General features: G+C 45.5%; 1 protein-coding gene across 3 annotated transcripts in view; it reads right to left on the reverse strand.

Moving 5' to 3' along the window:
• LOC106572978 (neural cell adhesion molecule L1.1) overlaps nt 1-15000 on the reverse strand; it is a 129005-nt gene that overhangs the window by 30583 nt on the left and 83422 nt on the right. For all 3 annotated transcript variants that reach the window (XM_045696592.1, XM_045696591.1, XM_045696589.1), the window contains 2 exons: nt 7999-8069; nt 6791-7010 (listed from right to left, as the gene is read on the reverse strand). In XM_045696592.1, the coding sequence (XP_045552548.1) occupies nt 6791-7010; nt 7999-8069 (291 nt within the window). The remainder of the gene's footprint in view (nt 1-6790; nt 7011-7998; nt 8070-15000) is intronic.

The following is a 15000-nucleotide window of genomic DNA, read 5'->3' on the forward strand; positions in this document are numbered from 1 at the left end:
GTGGGTTGGCAGCGCACTACATTGCTGCCTGCCATAAGATGAGGGACAGTGTCTGACAGACCAATCAACCTGCACATGTCCTCTACGCTTATTGTTATTGTTATTGTTCAGTGTACGGTTATTTTGACACTTGGTTATTGTTGTTCTTGTTATTGTTCAATGTATGGTTGTTACTGTTGTCCCGATGACAATATTTATCATTATTATTAATTATGTTAATATTTTAAATGTCCAAAGTAAGCTTTGGCAATATGTACATTGTTACGTCATGCCAATAAAGCAAATTTAATTCAGAGAGAGAGAGAGACAGAGAGTATTGGTCCAAGCCAAAACGACACTCAGTGTATTCCAAGATGGCGTAGCAGTCAGACATGTGTTTTTCTCTTGTCCCTTCCTGTCCCTTGTACACATTGTTTTTCCTTGTTTTTTTTTGTATATATATTTAATATTTTAATATCAATTTCTATCTACGGACTGAATATACTCTCCTGCAACCCGCCTCACCCAATGTGGTACAGATCTGCTATTTTTATACTTAAGAACTCATCAACTCATCAAAAGCTAGCCAGCTAACTGGCTTCTAGTTAGCCACGGCCCGCTAGCTGTCTAAAGTACATCGGACTGTTAGCTGAAGAGGCCCATCGGACAAATTCTTTAGCCACTACGGAGCCCTGCTGATCCGTCGTCTGAACCGTCGCCTGAACCGGAACTCCAACAGATGCTAGCCAGCTAACTAGCTACTAGTTAGTAGTCAGCTAGCGGTCATCAGCCACCTCTAGCACGGACAACTCTCGCCAGTCTGCACAGCGCGACTCAAACCAGAGCAATTCAGACTTATTTTTCTCCGTAACTCCGGATTCCTGCCGCTCTGAACTTAAAAACAAATAAAAAATTTACCTGGATCACCGCAGCTAGCTAGCTGCTATTCGAGTAGCTACTCCTGGCTAACGTCACTGTCCCAAAGCAATAACCAATTAGCCTGGAGTTAGCCTTGCTAGGCCCATCTCCCGGCTAGCCAAAGAGGTCCATCAGCCACTACTCGGGCTACAATACCTATTTTTGCCAACTGTCTTGGACCCCCACCGACTCATCAGGACTGGACCACCGATGTGATCCGCCGATGGGGTTTATATCAACTGGCTCCGCCGTCGCTTCGTCCAATGAAATCCCATCCGCTAACTGTCCAGAGCACATTGGACTTGGATAGAAAACACCCTAAAGTTTCTAAAACTGTTTGAATGGTGTCTGTGAGTATAACAGAACTCATATGGCAGGCCAAAACCTGAGAAGATTCTATATGGGAAGTGCCCTGTCTGACCATTTCTTGGCCTTCTGTAGCCTCTTTATTGAAAATACAGGATCTCTGCTGTAACGTGACATTTTCTAAGGCTTTCATTGGCTCTCAGAAGGCGCCAGAATGTTGAATGATAACTCTGCTCTCTCTCTGGGCGAAAAACAGTAGGGGTTTTGGTGAGTGGTACTTCTGAGAACAATGGCACTGGCGCGCGCGCGTGCATGTGACGACTCCATTTTCTTCTTTCAGGGTTTGAACGGATACAACGTCTCCCGGTTGGAATATTATCGCTATTTTACGAGAAAAATCGCATAAAAATAGATTTTCAACAGCGTTTGACATGCTTCGAAGTACGGTAATGGAATATTTTGAATTTTTTTGTCACGAAACGCGCCGGCGCGTCACCCTTCAGATAGTGACTTGAACGCATGAACAAAACGGAGCTATTTGGATATAACTATGGATTATTTGGAACCAAAACAACATTGGGTGTTGAAGTAGAAGTCCTGGGAGTGCATTCTGACGAAGAACAGCAAAGGTAATCCAATTTTTCTTATAGTAAATCTGAGTTTGGTGAGTGCCAGACTTGGTGGGTGTCAAAATAGCTAGCCGTGATGGCCAGGCTATCTACTCAGAATATTGCAAAATGTGCTTTCACCGAAAAGCTATTTTAAAATCGGACACCGCGATTGCATAAAGGAGTTCTGTATCTATAATTCTTAAAATAATTGTTATGTTTTTTGTCAACGTTTATCGTGAGTAATTTATAAATTCACCGGAAGTTTTCGGTGGGTATGCTAGTTCTGAACAAAACATGCCAATGTAAAAGCTGTTTTTTGATATAAATATGAACTTGATTGAACAAAACATGCATGTATTGTATAACATAATGTCCTAGGAGTGTCATCTGATGAAGATCATCAAAGGTTAGTGCTGCATTTAGCTGTGGTTTTGGTTTTTGTGACATATATGCTAGCTTGAAAAATGGGTGTCTGATTATTTCTGGCTGGGTACTCTCCTGACATAATCTAATGTTTTGCTTTCGTTGTAAAGCCTTTTTGAAATCGGACAATGTGGTTAGATAAAGTAGAGTCTTGTCTTTAAAATGGTGTAAAATAGTCATATGTTTGAAAAATATACGTTTTTGCATTTTTGAGGTATTTGTAATTCGCGCCACGCGATTCTATACCATTGGATATTGTTGAGGCGTTCCGCTAGCGTAACGTCTGTCCCTAACAGGTTAAGAGGCCCACCGGACAAATTCTTTGGCCTATTCTGCCAATTGGCCTGGTTTACCACACGTAGCCCTGCTGATCCGTCTGCCGATGTAATAGTACGAGGGGGCCCGAACAGACTTTCTTCCGTCGCGATGTCCCTCCAAGGCCCTTCTGTTAGCTTGCTAGCCCCGGCCCGCAAGCTGCCTGAAGCCACTCACTGGACTCCTATGATCACTCGGCTACGCATGCCTCTCGCTAACGTCAATATGCCTTGTCCATTGCTGTTTTGGTTAGTATTTATTGCCTTATTTCCCTGTAGTGCCTCTAGCCCTGCTCAATACGCCTTATTTAACACTTTAGTTCCACCTACCACACATGCGGTGACATCACCTGGTTTAAATGATATTTCTAGGGACAATATCTCTTTCATCGTCGCTGTAGGCACAGGTTTACCCTCACTGTATCCACATCCTACCATTCCTTTGTCTGTAAATTATGCCTTGAATCTATTCTACCGTGCCCAGAAACCTGCTCCTTTTACTCTCTGTTCCGAACGCACTAGACGACCAGTTCTTATAGCCTTTAGCTGTACCCTTATCCTGCTCCTCCTCTGTTCCTCTGGTGATGTAGAGGTTAATCCAGGCCCTGCAGTGCCTAGCTCCACTCCTATTCCCCAGGTGCTCTCATTTGTTGACTTCTGTAACCGTAAAAGCCTTGGTTTCATGCATGTTAACATTAGAAGCCTCCTCCCTAAGTTTGTTTTATTCACTGCTTTAGCACACTCTGCCAACCCGGATGTCCTAGCCGTGTCTGAATCCTGGCTCAGGAAGACCAACCGAAAACCCTGAAATTTCCATCCCTAACTATAACATTTTCTGACAAGATAGAACTGCCAAAGGTGGCGGTGTTGTAATCTACTGCAGAGATAGCCTGCAGAGTTCTGTCTTACTATCCAGGTCTGTGCCCAAACAGTTCGAGCTTCTACTTTTAAAAATCCACCCTTCCAGAAACAAGTCTCTTACCGTTGCCGCTTGCTATAGATCACCCTCTGCCCCCAGCTGTGCACTGGACACCATATGTGAACTGATTGCCCCCCATCTATCTTCAGAGCTAGTGCTGCTAGGTGACCTAAACTGGGACATGCTTAACACCCCGGCCATCCTACAATCTTAGCTTGATGCCCTCAATCTCACACAAATTATCAATGACCCCACCAGGTACAACCCCAAATCCGTAAACACGGATGTGTTGCAACCCCTATTACTAGCCTGTTAAACCTCTCTTTCGTATCATCTGAGATTCCCAAAGATTGGATAGCTGCCACGGTCATCCCCCTCTTCAAAGAGGGAGACACTCTAGACCCAAACTGCTACAGACCTATATCTATCCTACCCTGCCTTTATAAGGTCTTCGAAAGCCAAGTCAACAAACAGATTACCAACCACTTCGAATCCCACCGTACCTTCTCCACTATGCAATCTGGTTTCAGAGCTCGTCATGGGTGCACCTCAGTCACGCTCAAGGTCCTAAACGACATCATAACCACCATCGATAAGAGACATTACTGTGCAGCCGTATTCATCGACCTGGCCAAGGCTTTCGACTCTGTCAATCACCACATTCTAATTGGCAGACTCAACAGCCTTGGTTTCTCAAATGATTGCCTCGCCTGGTTCACCAACTACTTCTCTGACAGAGTTCAGTGTGTCAAATCGGAGAGCCTGTTGTCCGGACCTCTGGCAGTCTCTATGGGGGTGCCACAGGGTTCAATTCTCGGGCCGACTCTCTTCTCTGTATACATCAATGATGTCGCTCTCGCTGCTGGTGAGACTCTGATCCATCTCTACACAGACGACACCATTCTGAATACTTCTGGCCCTTCTTTGGACACTGTGATAACTAACCTCCAGACCAGCTTCAATGCCATACAGCTCTCCTTCTGTGGCCTCCAACTGCTCTTAAATGCAAGTAAAAGTTATTGCATGCTCTTCAACCAATCACTGCCCGCACCTGCCCGCCCATCCGGCATCACTAATCTGGACGGTTCTGACTTAGAATATGTGGACAACTACAAATACCTCGGTGTTTGGCTAGACTGTAAACTCTCCTTCCAGACTCACATTAAGCAACTCCAATCAAAAATGAAATATAGAATCGGCTTCCTATTTCGCAACAAAGCATCCTTCACTCGTGCTGCCAAACATACCCTCATAAAACTGACCATCCTACCGATCCTCGACTTCGGCGATGTCATCTATAAAATAGCCTCCAACACTCTACTCAACAAATTGGATGCAGTTTATCACAGTGCCATCCGTTTTGTCACCAAAGCCCCATATACTACCTACCACTGCGACCTGTATGCTCTCATTGGCTGGCCCTCGCTTCATACTCGTTGCCAAACCCACTGGCTCCAGGTCATCTACAAGTCTTTGCTAGGTAAATCCCCGCCTTATCTCAGCCCACTGGTCACCATAGCAGCACCCACCCGTAGCACACGCTGCAGCAGGTATATCTCACTGGTCATCCCCAAAGCCAATTCCTGCATTGGCCGCCTTTCCTTCCAGTTCTCTGCTGCCAATGACTGGAATGAACTGCAAAACTCACTGAAGCTGGAGACTCATATCTCCCTCACTAGCTTTAAGCACCAGCTGTCAGAGTAGCTCACAGATCACTGCACCTGTACACAGCCCATCTGTAAATAGCCCATCCAACTACCTCATCCTCATACTGCTATTTATTTATTTATTTTTTGCTCCTTTGCACCCCTGTATCTCTACTTGCACACTCATCTTCTACACATCCTACCATTATAGTGTTTAATTGCTATATTGTAATTACTTCGACCACCATGGCCTATTTATTGCCTTACCTCCCTTATCTTACCTCATTTGCACATGCTGTATATAGATTTTTGTACTGTATTTTTGATTGTATGTTTGTTTATTCCATGTGTAACTCTGTGTTGTTGTATGTGTTGAACTGCTTTGCTTTATCTTGGCCAGGTCGCAGTTGCAAATGAGATTTTGCTCTCAACTAGCCCACCTGGTTAAATAAAGGTGAAATAATATATATATATTTTTTAAAATCTTTATTATGGACCACAAAGCTTTAAATATCTCATCCTAGAACATACAAGGTCTGAGTTCATCTGCCTTTGGCCTAAAGAGCAGGAACCCAGACCTCATCAAATAAATTGGAAATGCAGACATTTTAATTCGACAAGAAACATGGTATAGAGAAGATGGACCCACTGGTTGCCCTCTAGGTTACAGAGAGCTGGTTGTCCCATCCACCAAACTACCAGGTGTGAAACAGGGAAGGGACTCAGGGGGTATGCTAATTTGGTATAGAGCAGACCTAACTCACTCTATTAAATTAGTCAAAAAATGAATATTCTACATCTGGTTAGAAATTATTAAGGAAATGATCTCAACAGAGAAAAATGTCCTCCTGTGTGCTACCTACATCCCCCCACTAGAATCCCCATACTATAATGAAGACAGCTTCTCCATCCTACCTATATCCCCCCACTAGAATCCCCATACTATAATGAAGACAGCTTCTCCATCCTACCTATATCCCCCCCACTAGAATCCCCCATACTATAATGAAGACAGCTTCTCCATCCTACCTATATCCCCCCACTAGAATCACCATACTATAATGAAGACAGCTTCTCCATCCTATCTATATCCCCCCACTAGAATCGCCATACTATAATGAAGACAGCTTCTCCATCCTACCTATATCCCCCCACTAGAATCCCCATACTATAATGAAGACAGCTTCTCCATCCTACCTATATCCCCCCCACTAGAATACCCATACTTTAATGAAGACAGCTTCTCCATCCTACCTATATCCCCCCACTAGAATCATACTATAATGAAGACAGCTTCTCCATCCTACCTATATCCCCCCACTAGAATCACCATACTATAATGAAGACAGCTTCTCCATCCTAGAGGGAGAGATAAACCATTTCCTGACACCCTCAGCACACAGGGGGACAAACACCTACCTGGAGGTGACAGCATTCCCTCCCCCATATTCCCCCATAGGCAGAACTATGTCAACATAACCAACAAAAACGAGGAGAATCTTTCTTGAGTTGGGCTCTGGGATGGTGCAACTGTGGAGAATCTATGAGTCCATGGTTGTTGTGGGGGAAAGTGTGTGTGTGTGTGTGTGTGTGTGTGTGTGTGTGTGTGTGTGTGTGTGTGTGTGTGTGTGTGTGTGTGTGTGTGTGTATGTGTGTGTGAGTGTGAATACATACAGTCCTCTCCAGAGTGTCCTATAACAGGAACAGGATGTGGCCCCTCTCCCAGAGAGTTGACAGCCTGGACCTTCATCTCATAACCAGAGAACGCTCTGGTTCGGTTCACCAGGTAGGGAGGATGGGGAACATGGCTATGGCTCCAGTGCTGCTCCTGAATCTGTCGCCATGACACCTTATACTGGAACCCCGACCCGTTGTACAAACGACGGTCAATCTCCTACACACACACACACACACACACACACACACACACACACACACACACACACACACACACACACACACACACACACACACACACACACACACACACACACACACACACACACACACACACACACACACACACAGGCAAGCAAGTTATACAGACGTAAGTCCATTTTTGACACACACACACAGACAGACAGACAGACAGACAGACAGACAGACAGACAGACAGACAGACAGACAGACAGACAGACAGACAGACAGACAGACAGACAGACAGACAGACAGACAGACAGACAGACAGACAGGAACCAGACAGACAGGAACCAGACAGGAACCAGACAGACAGACAGACAGACAGACAGACAGACAGACAGACAGACAGACAGACAGACAGACAGACAGACAGACAGACAGACAGACAGACAGACAGACAGACAGGAACCAGACAGACAGGAACTAGACAGACAGGAAACAGAGCGTGTTGTGTACCAGACAGGAAACAGAGCGTGTTGTGTACCAGACAGGAAACAGAGCGTGTTGTGTACCAGACAGGAGACAGACAGACAGGAAACAGAGCGTGTTGTGTACCAGACAGGAAACAGAGCGTGTTGTGTACCAGACAGGAAACAGAGCGTGTTGTGTACCAGACAGGAAACAGAGCGTGTTGTGTACCAGACAGGAAACAGAGCGTGTTGTGTACCAGACAGGAAACAGAGCGTGTTGTGTACCAGACAGGAAACAGAGCGTGTTGTGTACCAGACAGGAAACAGAGCGTGTTGTGTACCAGACAGGAAACAGAGCGTGTTGTGTACCAGACAGGAAACAGAGCGTGTTGTGTACCAGACAGGAAACAGAGCGTGTTGTGTACCAGACAGGAAACAGAGCGTGTTGTGTACCAGACAGGAAACAGAGCGTGTTGTGTACCAGACAGGAAACAGAGCGTGTTGTGTACCAGACAGGAGACAGACAGACAGGAAACAGAGCGTGTTGTGTACCTCCCACATGATGACCAGTGTTCCTGGTTCTGTAGACTCACTACGCACATGTCGGGGGTAACTTTCAGGAACTAGAGAGAGAGAGGGGGGGAGAGGGGAGGGGGGAGAGAGAGGGGGGGAGAGGGGGGGAGAGAGGGGGTGAGAGAGGGGGGAGAGAGGGGGGGAGAGAGAGGGGGGGAGAGGGGGGAGAGAGGAGAGAGTTATAAACACAACAGCCTAAAATGTAATCAGAGAGAGAGTTATAAACACAACAGACTCTAATGTAATCAGAGAGAGAGAGAGTTATAAACACAACAGACTCTAATGTAATCAGAGAGTTATAAACACAACAGACTCTAATGTAATCAGAGAGTTATAAACACAACAGACTCTAATGTAATCAGAGAGTTATAAACACAACAGACTCTAATGTAATCAGAGAGAGAGAGAGAGTTATAAACACAACAGACTCTAATGTAATCAGAGAGTTATAAACACAACAGACTCTAATGTAATCAGAGAGTTATAAACACAACAGACTCTAATGTAATCAGAGAGTTATAAACACAACAGACTCTAATGTAATCAGAGAGAGAGAGAGAGTTATAAACACAACAGACTCTAATGTAATCAGAGAGAGAGTTATAAACACAATAGACTCTAATGTAATCAGAGAGAGAGTTATAAACACAACAGACTCTAATGTAATCAGAGAGAGAGAGAGTTATAAACACAACAGACTCTAATGTAATCAGAGAGAGAGTTATAAACACAATAGACTCTAATGTAGCCAGAGAGAGAGTTATAAACACAATAGACTCTAATGTAGCCAGAGAGAGAGTTATAAACACAATAGACTCTAATGTAGCCAGAGAGAGAGTTATAAACACAACAGACTCTAATGTAATCAGAGAGAGAGTTATAAACACAACAGACTCTAATGTAATCAGAGAGAGAGAGAGTTATAAACACAACAGACTCTAATGTAATCAGAGAGAGAGAGAGTTATAAACACAACAGACTCTAATGTAATCAGAGAGAGAGAGAGTTATAAACACAACAGACTCTAATGTAATCAGAGAGAGAGAGAGAGTTATAAACACAACAGACTCTAATGTAATCAGAGAGAGAGAGAGAGTTATAAACACAATAGACTCTAATGTAATCAGAGAGAGAGAGAGTTATAACACCAACTGAAGTAACCCGCCTCAGCCAATGTGGAACAGATCTGCTATTTTTTTACACTTTAAAACCGGAACCCCCATCAGAAGCTAGCCAGCTAACTAGTTACTAACTGGTAGTCAGATAGCCACTGCTAGCGGTCCTCACCATTAACTCGGACATCAGCCAGTCTCAGCTCGGTCAATACCTGCCAGTCTGCACAGCGCGATATCAACTCAGAGCATATCGGACTGCTTTTTTCTCTACCACATCTCCGGATTCCTACCGCAAGCTCTGAACCTTTACACCGGATCATCGCAGCTAGCTAGCTGCTATCCGAGTGGCTACTCCTGGCTAACGTCTCTGTCCCGAAGCAAGCACCAGTTAGCCTGGAGCTAACCTCGAGCTAGGCCCATCTCCCGGCAAGCTGAAGATGTCCATCAGCCAATTATTGGGCTACAATACCTATTTTGCCAAATGGCCTGGACCCCTTTTACTGGTGACACGGAGCCCCGCCGATCCATCACGACTGGATTACTGACGTAACTGCACAAGGAGGCTCCGCAAGAGGAGGAACTGCACGAGGAGGCTAAAACAGACTTCTTCCGTTGTGACGTCCCTTTAAGGCCCTTCTGCTAGCTTGCTAGCCCCGGCCCGCTAGCTGTCTGAATCGCTGTGTCTCTAGCCAGCCTACTCACTGGACCCGACCCCTATGATCACTCGGCTACGCATACCTCTCCCTAATGTCAATATGCCTTGTCCATTGCTGTTTTGGTTAGTGATTATTGCCTTATTTCACTGTAGAGCCTCTAGTCCTGCTCAATATGCCATAGCTAACCCTTTAGTTCCACCTCCCACACATGCAGTGACCTCACCTGGTCTAAATGATGTTTCTAGAGACAATATCTCTCTCATCGTCACTCAATGCCTAGGTTTACCTCCACTGTATTCACATCCTACCATACCTTAGTCTGTAAATTATGCCTTGAATCTATTCCACCGTGCCCAGAAACCTGCTCCTTTTACTCTCTGTTCTGAACGTATTAGACGACCAGTTCTATAGCCTTTAGCCGTACCCTTATCCTACTCCTCCTCTGTTCCTCTGGTGATGTAGAGGTTAATCCAGGCCCTGCAGTGCCTAGCTCCACTCCCATTCCCAGGCACTCTCATTATTGACTTCTGTAACCGTAAAAGCCTTGGTTTCATGCATGTTAACATTAGAAGCCTCCTCCCTAAGTTTGTTTTATTCACTGCTTTAGCACACTCTGCCAACCCGGATGTCCTAGCCGTGTCTGAATCCTGGCTTAGGAAAACCACCAAAAACCCTGAAATTTCCATCCCTAACTATAACATTTTCCGACAAGATAGAACTGCCAAAGGGGGCGGAGTTGCAATCTACTGCAAAGATAGCCTGCAAAGTTCTGTCTTACTATCCAGGTCTGTGCCCAAACAATTTGAGCTTCTACTTTTAAAAATCCTCCTTTCCAGAAACAAGTCTCTCAGCATTGCAGCTTGCTATAGAGCACCTTCTGTCCCCAGCTGTGTTCTGGACACCATATGTGAATTGATTGCTCCCCATTTATCTTCAGAGTTCGTACTGTTAGGTGACCTAAACTGGGATATGTTTAGCATCCCGGCCGTCCTACAATCTAAGCTTGATGCCCTCAATCTCAAGTCTCCACATTGACTCTGTACCGTAACACCCTGTATATACAGTGGGGGGGGAAAGTATTTGATCCCCTGCTGATTTTGTACGTTTGCCCACTGACAAAGAAATGATCAGTCTATAATTTTAATGGTAGGTATATTTGAACTGTGAGAGACAGAATAACAGCAAAAATATCCAGAAAAACACGTCAAAAATGTTATAAATTGATTTGCATTTTAATGAGGGAAATAAGTATTTGACCCCCTCTCAATCAGAATGATTTCTGGCTCCCAGGTGTCTTTTATACAGGTAACAAGCTGAGATTAGGATCACACTCTTAAAGGGAGTGCTCCTAACCGCAGCTTGTTACCTGTAAAAAGACACCTGTCCACAGAAGCAATCAATCAATCAGATTCCAAACTCTCCACCATGGCCAAGACCAAAGAGCTCCCCAAGGATGTCAGGGACAAGATTGTAGACCTACACAAGGCTGGAATGGGCTACAAGACCATCGCCAAGCAGCTTGGTGAGGTGACAACATTTGGTGTGATTATTCACAAATGGAAGAAACACAAAAGAACTGTCAATATCCCTTGGCCTGGGGCTCCATGCAAGATCTCACCTCGTGGAGTTGCAATGATCCTGAGAACGGTGAGGAATCAGCCCAGAACTACACGGGAGGATCTTGTCAATGATCTCAAGGCAGCTGGGACCATAGTCACCAAGAAAACAATTGGTAACACACTACGCCGTGAAGGACTGAAATCTTTCAGCGCCCGCAAGGTCCCCCTGCTCAAGAATACATATACATGCCCATCTGAAGTTTGCCAATGAACATCTGAATGACTCAGAGGACAACTGGTGAAAGTGTTGTGGTCAGATGAGACCAAAATGGAGCTCTTTGACATAAACTCAACTCGCTGTGTTTGGAGGAGGAGGAATGCTGCCTATGACCCCAAGAACACCATCTCCACCGTCAAACATGGAGGTGGAAACTTTATGCTTTGGGGGTGTTTTTCTGCTAAGGGGACAGGACAACTTCACCGCATCAAAGGGACGATGGATGGGGCCATGTACCGTCAAATCTTGTGTGAGAACCTCCTTCCCTCAGCCAGGGCATTGAAAATGGGTCGTGGATGGGTATTCCAGCATGACAATGACCCAAAACACACGGCCAAGGCAACAAAGGAGTGGCTCAAGAAGAAGCACATTAAGGTCCTGGAGTGGCCTAGCCAGTCTCCAGACCTTAATCCCATAGAAAATCTGTGGAGGGAGCTGAAGGTACGAGTTGCCAAACGCCAGCCTCGAAACCTTAATGACTTGGAGAAGATCTGCAAAGAGGAGTGGGACAAAATCCCTCCTGAGATGTGTGCAAACCTGGTGGTCAACTACAAGAAAAGTCTGACCTCTGTGATTGCCAAAAAGGGTTTTGCCACCAAGTACTATGTCATGTTTTGCAGAGGGGGTCAAATACTTATTTCCCTCATTAAAATGCAAATCATTTTATAACATTTTTGACATGTGTTTTTCTGAATATTTTTGTTGTTATTCTGTCTCTCACTGTTCAAATAAACCTACCATTAAAATTATAGACTGCTCATTTCTTTGTCAGTGGGCAAACGTACAAAATCAGCAGGGGATCAAATACTTTTTTCCCCCACTGCAGCCTCCACATTGACTCTGTACCGTAACACCCTGTATATAGCTTCCACATTGACTCTGTACCGTAACACCCTGTATATAGCTTCCACATTGACTCTGTACCGTAACACCCTGTATATAGCCTCCACATTGACTCTGTACCGTAACACCTTGTAAATAGCCTCCACATTGACTATGTACCGTAACACCCTGTATATAGCTTCCACATTGACTCTGTACCGGTACCCCCTGTATATAGCCTCCACATTGACTCTGTACCGGTACCCCCTGTATATAGCCTCCACATTGACTCGGTACCGGTACCCCCTGTATATAGCCTCCACATTGACTCTGTACCGGTACCCCCTGTATATAGCCTCCACATTGACTCTGTACCGGTACCCCCTGTATATAGCCTCCACATTGACTCTGTACCGGTACCCCCTGTATATAGCCTCCACATTGACTCTGTACCGGTACCCCCTGTATATAGCCTCCACATTGACTCTGTACCGTAACACCCTGTATATAGCTTCCACATTGACTCTGTACCGTAACACCCTGTATATAGCTTCCACATTGACTCTGTACCGTAACACCCTGTATATAGCTTCCACATTGACTCTGTACCGTAACACCCTGTATATAGCCTCCACATTGACTCTGTACCGTAACACCTTGTAAATAGCCTCCACATTGACTCTGTACCGTAACACCCTGTATATAGCTTCCACATTGACTCTGTACCGGTACCCCCTGTATATAGCCTCCACATTGACTCTGTACCGTAACACCCTGTATATAGCCTCCACATTGACTCTGTACCGTAACACCCTGTATATAGCCTCCACATTGACTCTGTACCGGTACCCCCTGTATATAGCCTCCACATTGACTCTGTACCGGTACACCCTGTATATATCCTCCACATTGACTCTGTACCGGTACCCCCTGTATATAGCCTCCACATTGACTCTGTACCGGTACCCCCTGTATATAGCCTCCACATTGACTCTGTACCGTAACACCCTGTATATAGCTTCCACATTGACTCTGTACCGTAACACCCTGTATATAGCCTCCACATTGACTCTGTACCGTAACACCCTGTATATAGCCTCCACATTGACTCTGTACCGTAACACCCTGTATATAGCCTCCACATTGACTCTGTACCGTAATACCCTGTATATAGCCTCCACACTGACTCTGTACCGGTTCCCCCCTGTATATAGCCTCCACATTGACTCTGTACCGGTACACCCTGTATATAGCCTCCACATTGACTCTGTACCGTAACACCCTGTATATAGCCTCCACATTGACTCTGTACCGGCACCCCCTGTATATAGCCTCCACATTGACTCTGTACCGGTACCCCCCTGTATATAGCCTCCACATTGACTCTGTACCGGTACCCCCCTGTATATAGTCTCCACATTGACTCTGTACCGTAACACCCTGTATATAGCCTCCACATTGACTCTGTACCGGTACCCCCTGTATATAGCCTCCACATTGACTCTGTACCGGTACCCCCTGTATATAGCCTCCACATTGACTCTGTACCGGTACACCCTGTATATAGCCTCCACATTGACTCTGTACCGGTACACCCTGTATATAGCCTCCACATTGACTCTGTACCGTAACACCCTGTATATAGCCTCCACATTGACTCTGTACCGGTACCCCCTGTATATAGCCTCCACATTGACTCTGTACCGGTACCCCCTGTATATAGCCTCCACATTGACTCTGTACCGGTACCCCCTGTATATAGCCTCCACATTGACTCTGTACCGGTACCCCCTGTATATAGCCTCCACATTGACTCTGTACCGGTACCCCCTGTATATAGCCTCCACATTGACTCTGTACCGGTACCCCCTGTATATAGCCTCCACATTGACTCTGTACCGGTACCCCCTGTATATAGCCTCCACATTGACTCTGTACCGGTACACCCTGTATATAGCCTCCACATTGACTCTGTACCGGTACACCCTGTATATAGCCTCCACATTGACTCTGTACCGTAACACCCTGTATATAGCCTCCACATTGACTCTGTACCGGTACCCCCTGTATATAGCCTCCACATTGACTCTGTACCGGTACCCCCTGTATATAGCCTCCACATTGACTCTGTACCGGTACCCCCTGTATATAGCCTCCACATTGACTCTGTACCGTAACACCCTGTATATAGCCTCCACATTGACTCTGTACCGGTACCCCCTGTATATAGCCTCCACATTGACTCTGTACCGTAATACCCTGTATATAGCCTCCACATTGACTCTGTACCGGTACCCCCTGTATATAGCCTCCACATTGACTCTGTACCGTAACACCCTGTATATAGCCTCCACATTGACTCTGTACCGTAACACCCTGTATATAGCCTCCACATTGACTCTGTACCGTAATACCCTGTATATAGCCTCCACATTGACTCTGTACCGTAACACCCTGTATATAGCCTCCACATTGACTCTGTACCGTAACACCCTGTATATAGCCTCCACATTGACTCTGTACCGGTACCCCCTGTATATAGCCTCCACATT

Source organism: Salmo salar, chromosome ssa15, assembly GCF_905237065.1.
Source record: "Salmo salar chromosome ssa15, Ssal_v3.1, whole genome shotgun sequence".
NCBI lineage: Eukaryota > Metazoa > Chordata > Actinopteri > Salmoniformes > Salmonidae > Salmo > Salmo salar.